This window comes from Lottia gigantea, assembly GCF_000327385.1.
Source record: "Lottia gigantea unplaced genomic scaffold LOTGIsca_33, whole genome shotgun sequence".
Taxonomy (NCBI): Eukaryota; Metazoa; Mollusca; class Gastropoda; family Lottiidae; genus Lottia; species Lottia gigantea.
In genome coordinates, this window is record NW_008709110.1 from 1,891,358 (window position 1) to 1,900,586 (window position 9,229).

At 32.5% G+C, this 9,229-nt stretch overlaps 3 protein-coding genes across 3 annotated transcripts; 2 read left to right on the forward strand and 1 right to left on the reverse strand.

The window, feature by feature from the left end:
• Positions 1-1,942: 1,942 nt before the first annotated feature.
• On the forward strand, positions 1,943-3,165 carry LOTGIDRAFT_162350 (hypothetical protein; the record flags this gene model as incomplete). The annotated part of the gene is made up of 2 exons (XM_009058310.1): positions 1,943-2,236; positions 3,034-3,165. 2 exons carry the CDS (start codon positions 1,943-1,945, stop codon positions 3,163-3,165), a joined length of 426 nt encoding a protein of 141 aa, XP_009056558.1.
• A 1,628-nt stretch (positions 3,166-4,793) lies between these two features.
• Positions 4,794-5,201, reverse strand: LOTGIDRAFT_120276 (hypothetical protein; the record flags this gene model as incomplete). The annotated part of the gene is made up of 1 exon (XM_009058311.1): positions 4,794-5,201. The coding sequence occupies one exon, from the start codon at positions 5,199-5,201 to the stop codon at positions 4,794-4,796; it is 408 nt and encodes a 135-aa protein (XP_009056559.1).
• A 1,165-nt stretch (positions 5,202-6,366) lies between these two features.
• LOTGIDRAFT_84981 (hypothetical protein) lies at positions 6,367-8,068 on the forward strand (the record flags this gene model as incomplete). The annotated part of the gene is made up of 4 exons (XM_009058154.1): positions 6,367-6,465; positions 7,074-7,138; positions 7,600-7,699; positions 7,880-8,068. Coding segments are annotated over 4 exons (453 nt in total), but the record flags the coding sequence as incomplete, so codon positions are not given.
• Between the last annotated feature and the right edge of the window lie 1,161 nt (positions 8,069-9,229).

Sequence of the window (9,229 nt, forward strand, 5' to 3'; positions counted from 1 at the left end):
CAGCTTTTCGCTGATCCATGTTGAACACATACAGCAAAATTAATGCTCACCACTGACTACCCTATAAATATGCATGGTTTAATGAAGATTACTCAAACGCTTGTTATATTGGGATAGGGCAAGAGCATTTTAACTCTTGTTCCATTGGATAGGCTGGAAAATACGGAAAAAGACTGCTTATTTAATCTGCCCTAATAAATGTTCGTTGATTGAAAAGGGTCAGCATTTTGTTATTTAAGATAATATGGTAGACACAATGATGTCGGTCGATTGCTTTCCTTTTGAAAACATTTCCGTATTGAAACCACTACCAATTAAGTATGTGAATAATATTATTATATAATATGTATATTTATAATAAAGAAATATGAAAGATGTTATAATATACAATATACCGCAATTTTGAATTCGCTTGATGTAAATTATTGATAAAATTAATGTTATCTACTGCTGACAGATCATCGGATTATATATTTGCATTTCTTGTATTATTTTTTATTATACTATGATTAATATTTAATTTCAAATAAAACATTTTGAGCTACTGTATTGGTAGTTTTATTGGTTTCTTTCTCCAATTTAATATAGAAGATCACTGGAAATATAAGAAACGTCTTATGTCACTTCTATTAAAACATTAATCAGGCCAGTGAAAACTGCCATTGCCCTTATCTGACCACAGAAAATGAGTAGCGATGAGTATGTCTGTGACCTTGAACAGTCTAATTCTTGACATTTCATTGTTTCCTCAATGGTTGTCTCTTGAGTGAGTGAACTGTGTTATTACCTCGGCTATCTTCAAAATCAAGAAGCACGAAGAAGACCATATAAATTTGCCAACTATTAGTGGGCAACTAATTAGCACATTTTGAGATTTGAGACCCATGATTTTTCAGATCGATGTCTGCTAACTGCTATAGTGTCACCATCTGGAAGCTAGTTCGACATGTACTTCATGACATTTGACTTGTGTACCTTATATATTTCATGTGGGTGTATAAAAATATATTACAGTAATTACACTGCTGATGTAGTCTTAGTAATGAGCATCCATTTTTTTCAGTACATACGTCAATGTATTCACCCTTATGGCAACAAATTGTACATTTATTTTTACCAACAGATATGCTTCTTTATTCATATATGAAACTGAATACAGGTAACAGCTTCTTTAGAAATTCAAACATCTTGCCTGTCACATCAAATTCACGTAACCTTTGACAACTAATGTAAATTTCTTAGTTACGACCGTCCTTATTAGAAACACATATTTCATTTTCAAAGACAAACAGCGAATAGTACTGGACACCAAGCGGTTTGCCTCTGTGTAAACATCAGACTTTGCATTTCATTTCCATCTAGATTACAGGCCCGTAACTACAGTCCCAACTACTGCCAAATAACGCCCACTCTTCCTTGTAACCATTGACCAACTCTTTTCAGATCGTGTTGCTTGAGTAATTGAAACCTCACACTGTCATAATAATGTATACAAATGAGAATGGTTCAGTTGAGTTAATTTCGGTCTATTTGATACAATGGTTTTTCAGTGTTATTTGCTGATCTGTATAAAAGACATCAAACTATAGTATCCACATTATTGTCATGGACATCATTTCGTATTTGTCTCAGTAATAGCTCGGAGCAGCTCTTGAAAATATATAAAACAATAAACAGACCTAAGGTTAGTGACAAATTTATTTTTTTATTTTTTCTTTTCAGAATAACACAATTCAGAATTTTAGAATAAGAACAGAACTACAAGCTTACTTATAAAACATTTTGTTCATCTGATTTGTGTAATTTTCAATTTGCCATTTTTATTGTCTATATTGTCATTGAGATGCATTCCTCAGAATGAAAACTATCATATATAACATATTTATATATAATATTATATTCAAGGCAGCTGATTTTATAGACTTCCTTCCTTCTTTCAGATATGTTACCGGAGGCAATATTAAAAGACTTAGGCTTGATATTGTTAACATTGGCACATCTTTCACAAGTCGCAACGGCAGAGTGTCAGAAAATACATCAACATCGGGAAATTCAAATTCCTGGATTTAAAACAGTTCCTATTCATACCAATGCATGCAAAGAGACGACGTCTGCTTTTCTAGAACCAATGGTGGATTTAGAACTAGGATTAGCGCTGACCAACTTTCAACATATTTATATAAAACGTTACCATGATGGGTGCTGCTGTGCTGTCAGAAATTCAAGCGCTCATAGGGTAAGTTATCATTTTTTTTTAGCTAAAATCGTCAATTGCAAATCATTTTTTGTCTAAAATGAAAAGAAAAACAATTTTTTGTGTGTTTTCAATTAGCAAACAGCTGACCGCAGAAAAATATGACGTAAGTTTTTTCAATTGTTCATTCATGAGTAATAATGACCAAGTTTTGTGAAAACTGTTCTTTTTAAAGCGGTGAAAGTGAACGGACAGATAAACGACAAATTGGAAACGACGGCTCAGATCAATATTTCCTAAGTGTATTTAAATATAAAATCAATACAGTGATCACTTTATGATACAAGTATGGGGTTGTCGCAAACCATCACAGTTACAAAAATATGAAATGAAATCGCCAAAGCGATAAGCTCACATTGTGACTTAGCAACATGAAAGAAATGGTCTGATAGTAGATTGGGAATGTTATGTGCTAAAGTTAATTAAAACTATAACACAAAACGAGAGAATTATTCTTTTTCTTTACTAAAAGTTTTTACGAAAAGCAACTCTGGAATCATTATTTTATGTTATGTTATTAGTTAAGTTTATGTTTTTGGTTGGTGTTGGATGTACGGATTGTGGCAAAATAAACGCCAAATTGTAATTCCATCTTCTAAAGATGACAATTAAATATCTCCATGTATTTGGACCCTGTAACATTCTCATGATTATGTAGTACACCATCCGAAGTCCCAGAAAGGCATGAAATTAAGTTTATCAGAAAAAGAAGTACTCGGGGATTAATTCAGAAATACGGATACCTCTTGATACAAATTTTAAATATCGTGTCTTTTCAGATCTCGGTTGAAAGTGTTGATGGTAGAAATATAAGGACGTTTAAATATCGACGAATCGATTCTTGTACCTGTATACAATGTAATCTCACCACGACTTTATCACAGCACACAGCAATAGAATACTTTAAATGATAGAAATGCTCAGAAAAATATTCAGTTTCAACGCAAAAAGTACAACCTAGTGTGGGCTTTCGTATCAATTGGCATTAGTCGTTCCCGGAAAGTTCAAATACGGGACAACAAATTCACAGCATTGATTTATTTTTGAAACAATTTTTCCAATATGGATCGTCTCTTTTATTTCATTTCAAGTTATTCAATAAATACTAAATTATATTTCCATATAAAGCCGTTTTGGTAGTCAGTGTCGTAGCGGGGATTTCATTGACGGTTGGGTTGGGGAGGGGAGAATTTAACCGTCCCTTTTGGATTTTAGATCATATTATACGGGTGGGATCGATAATCCAGCGAAAATTTACATCAATTAGATGATTAGATGCTCAAGCCTCCTCTCTCCATCAACGTGCTTTATTACGACACTGTGGTAAACTTTCCACAGAAGGTCATAGCTCAGATAGTATCGGATTTCTGGTTGCATCACAAACGGTCTTTCTCGCTCTGCGCAGCTTTACGTAAACTGCAGAAATTAACGATTGATTCTGCTGGAAGACGAGGCTGCCCTACTAAGTCATTCCATAACTTTACCTACCTATTTTTGTTGATGTAATAAGATCTTGGTAGGTAGGTTGCTAAGTGATACATGAGCTTTGGTCAGTCTAAGAGATGCTTCTGTCTTGAAAGATTAATGACATCAGTAAGTTTCATGTTTCTCGATTTTTTTTCATTGTCTATGGAAGGCGGAATGGCTTTTTATTCAATGTTCTTCATTGCTATTTCCTAATTCTTAATTCTAAATTCTTATCTCTTAATTTGCACGCTTAATTCAACATTAATTGTTATTGAAAATTGACATTTGTATACAAAAATCATAATTTGTACCGAAAATGAACATTCTTTGATAATCATTCTGTTTTCAATTATTGAAGTAATAGAATCTTTGCCAAAAATATCCTCAAAAACAAATCTACAAATACACATCTAGCTCAAAATATCTTCAAACACAAAACTCTACCAACATATGTTCAAATACAAATCTCGCTCAACAAATCAAAACATGTCGAATATATTTGAAGGTCATGATTATAATCATAAATGCTTATTTGAGGATTTTTGTACACAAATGTCAATTTTCAATCACAAATGTTGAATTAAGCGTGTAAATTAAGAGATAAGAATTTGGAATTAAGAATTAAGAAATAGCAATGAAGAACATCCAATAAAAAGCCATTCTGCCTTCCATAATTGTCTTCCATTTTTTGCTCATTTTAAGAGGACCCTGCATTGGCATATGCTGACGGTCATGCCTTCCATTGTACTGTCGAAATAGTGACAGGTGTAGCACAAAGAAGGTCGTTGATTTCATAGGTTTATATAGCAGTGAAAAGTGGATCTTCGGGAAGGCACAAGAATCGCTGGTATAGTTTCATGGAGTTTCTGAGTTTAGACTTAGAGACTACCGACCATTAATGAAGGATAAAACTGGAGATGAATGAAATAAACACATTTCTTGTATTAATTATGATAAAGGTCATTTTATATTAAATACGCAGTTGTTCCATTTATTCATTAATCAATAATAATGTCTCTCACACAAAAGTAAAATGTTTTTAAAAAATATTAAAAATGTTCTAAAATGATTATTACATTTCCACAAAAAATATTGATAAAGATCCAAATCCCCCTATCAATAATAACATAACATGTAAACAAAATATAAAAACATCATTCATTAATTTTAATTCAAATGGTTGTCTGTCCATGAAGATTAATAATAATGTCATTTTATACTGGAATCTAAGGAGTATTTTAGTTAAAATGTATCCAAGTATAAATGCTGTGCCCACACTGGCAAAGAAAAACATAGATAATAGTCCTGATGTGAAATTAAGTACACACTTTATATGATTGTAGATAATAGTTCGGTGAAAATGATTATCACTTAAATTTCTATGTTTGTTCGTTGAGGTTGCAATATTTGAGCCAGCTGTTAATAAACAAGAGGAATGTGGTCCTTGATACCTCCTAACTTTTAATGGTAGGGGAAACATTTTCACGCCTTAGTCAAGACATCAGCAATCAAGATTTTATGGAATGAATTCTTCACTACCGATAGGAATGTGGTAATGTTTCTACAGATAGAAGCATTTTCTATCAGTATCTTCATCAAAACACATAACAGTATGGCTGCAAAATAGGTTTGTATCAATCAATTCAACACAAAACATATGAATATTCCTCTGAAAATCAATTTTGACTTTCAGTTATTGACTGAAAATCTATTTTTTTTTCTTCACATTATAACACTCATTTTATTATCATAATTACTTATAACACATCAATATAGTAGCAAATAGATCATTTATCATTTAATAATGGATCCTTTCAAGAAACACTTTCCTCTTATTTCTTATTCATTTACAACATATGCTGGCTTATCTGGAGACACAATGAACTAACTTTCACACAAAATCAATCTTGTTTAAATACATGTCATTATCCCAGTTTCCACAACATTTATTAGGGAAGAACTAATTGTTGTTACTGTAGGGCTAACTATGGTTATATCATGATGGTTGTGTTAAGAATACAATTGCGGTAGCAAAGTAAAGGGAGTGTTACTCTTTCATTGTATTTGGCATTTTCCCTCTCTTCGGCCTTTCCCTGCCAGCTACAATTGAACAAGACTGACAAGAGCAAAAATGTTTCAGGTTTACTGTAACTCTTCAGATTATGGCTGATTATTTCAATTACGAAGATGCCTTTGCGTGACTTCAGCAATTAGCAAACTAGATTACACTGATAAATGATTCTCCACATTTTCGCAAAGTGGTGTGCAGCGCAAATTTAAGAATTTATTTATATTCTTTTTTTTTTTTGCAAAGGTTTGTTTACATTTTAAGTAAGGGAACTAACTCATATTAGTTTGGATTAACCAGACGATATTTTGCTTTTAAGGAACTCCATGAAGACAATCGAGACTAAGAAAAGGAATGACTTGTGTTTGTCGCAATACAGTTGAATTATTTTAGATCACATCTAGATTACATGTTATCATTTCTATAAAATACGAATAAGCAAAGGTCAAATGGAATTTTCGACAAAACTAAAAGTAAAAGATAAATCGAATGTCGTAAAATTTTCCGTATTTCTTTTTTGGCCGAAACAACTGTCATGGCCGATAACGGTGACTACGAATGTCTAGAAAACGAAAGATTAACAGAATCTTTTGAATTAGCAACAGAATTTGTTCGAGTAGTTGCTGCAAAATTGAAATCTGAAGATCTTCTATATTTGTATGCCAGATTCAAACAGGTTTGTTTGTATTCATCTGCATTCTGGCTCTGCATTTGAAAAGTCTAAAATTCGAAATTTGCTTGGCTTAATCTTAATCTTAATAACAACTTGAACAAATTGCACGAAACTTAGTTAAAATACAAAAATTTGTGCCTCAAAGAGATAGATAGGGGTTAATTTGCTTAGTCTTCAGACGTACTAGAATTACTAGAAATGCATGAAAATCACATAATTCCTTCAAAAATATGTAAACTAGGAATTTCTTTCCTATTTCTATAGGCCCTAGATAGCTTCTCTTTAGTAGTGTCTTAAAAGTCTTTAACTTTCAAATGCTGTTTATTCTGGATACACATGGATTTGAAAAAATGCTGCATCTTTCCCACAGGCACCTGTTTCTATCAATCGACAACTCTCTCTATAATAGTGTACAGTAAATGGTACAAAATCGTCTGAAGCATAGATGGCCGTGAGAAGCGTTAGCCACCTTCTCATATATATACTATTATAGAGAGAAGCGTTTATTGATAGAAACAGGTGCCTGTGATCTGTCCCCTTAAAGTCCTCAAGGTATAACCAGCATTTAAGATCACAATCAACTAAATGAACACATAAGTTTTACTTCGTAGGCAAATGAAGGAAGATGTAAAACACCCAAGCCATCTTTCTTTGACTTTCAAGGAAAACAGAAATGGTGAGTTCTTATAATTTAAAAAAAAACTTTGGATGATGTTTTACAATGACATGAAAATTAGAAAAGGTGCTCAAATTGATGCACTTAGGTCACTCAGGCAGGATATCCCAAAAGTATTGAAGAAAACTTAAGACAAGAATCTGAATTGGACATCCTGCATTTCACTATGACCATCATAGGTTTTTACTCGAATTATTTAAATAACACAGTACGGTACCCGTACTACATAATTTTACAACAGTTTATTTTATCTCCTTTTGATGTAGATTTTTTAAATTTCTGTTATTTTATACTGTGTTTAGTTTTATCCTCAAATTTGAATTGATTGACGTCAGAATTAGTTCTGTATGTGATGACTACTTATAAACATTAATACTGAACTAAATTTTATTAAAGCTTACTGATAAGTGATATTGTTAATTTTTATAAATTGGAAGCTCTAGTCTCTATTATCTTTATAGGGAGGCATGGAAGAAATTAGAGGATATGCCTACACTAACAGCAAAGAAGGACTACATTGAATATTTATCAAAAATAATACCTGGCTGGCAACATCAAGAGGTCGGTAATTAGCAATGCTAACAAACAATTAAGTAGGCATGATTTAAGTATTAGTAAGCTTATTCAAGAATTCATCTCTGTTTTTCATGAAAAGCTAAAAACAAAGCATATATACACTTTCTGAGATAGTATAAATATTGTGATGTTAATATTAATATTAATATTGCTCACTGATTTTAGGCCAGGGATGTAAATGGTGGAGGTGATACTGCAGGGTTAGGTATTGCTGTTAGTAGAATGGTGTGTGAGGATGATGATATTGATGATTGTGATAAAACTGTATTTGACTGGTGTAAAGATGGTAATGTCGATAAAGTTAAAACCTGTTTAAATGAGAACACTCTTAATGTAGATAAATTAGATGAAGAGGTAATTAAATCATTCATTCATTCATGGATAGATAAAACAGAATTGATAATATAGCTGTTTATTCTGTATGTATCAATACAATGACATTAATTGGTGGTTTCTATGATAATTAAATAAATCAATAGTTAATTGCCTTGCATATTACATTAATAATAAATAATGACGAGGTGCATTCTAGTGATCTCAATTGGTGAGTTATTGATATAACTAAACAACCAAGTTTTCACTTTACATTTAAATGCAGATACAGATTCACATTGTCGAATCGATTTAGGTTATTTATTCCAAATTACTGATGCACTATATTGAAATGTTCTGGAGCCAAATTTTTTCAGGTTGTATGAAGGAACCTCAAGTAACATTTTGCCTTCAGATCTTAATGAACGTTTAGGCTTGTATAATGACAGTAGATTTTGAAGATAGCATGGGGAAGTTTTGTTGACGGTCTTATACGTCAGCGATAAAATTTTGAAATTGGTCCTTTCACGAACACGAAGCCAGTGTAGATCATTTAAAACAGGAGTAATGTGTGATCTTGATTTGGTTTTAGTAATCTGTAGCTTAGAAATCTGGTCTTCTGTTATACCAGTAATTACTGCATTGCAGTAGTCAATTCTGGATAGCACAAATGATCGAGCTAAGCAAGCAGCAGCATCTTTTGTTATGAGATGACGAATAGACCCGATCATTCGCAGATGGGAGTGGCAAATCTTACAAATGTTATTGATGTGGTCATTGAAACTGAGACCTGAATCAATCAGTACACCTAGGTTTTTTACAACTGTCGATACAGGAATATCTGAACTACCCATCCTGAGAGTTTTTAAGTTGCAGACATCTAGTTTCTGGGCAGGACCCTCAAGAAGAAGTTCGGTTTTATCGTCATTCAACTTCAACATATTGGCTGACATCCATTTTTTAATGTTACTCAGACAACGCTCCAAATTACAGATTGTAAGTTGTTGACTCGTAGGATTCGGGCTAAACTGTCAATTACTTGGGTATCATCGGCATAGAAATGGTGCTGTAGGTTATGCTGTTTTATTTAAGATTTGGTATACATAGTGAATATTATGGGTCCTAAAACTGATCCTTCAAATGTTTCAATACTTTAATCCAAACAATAATTATTTATACACCTTTTTGTGTACTTATAAATAC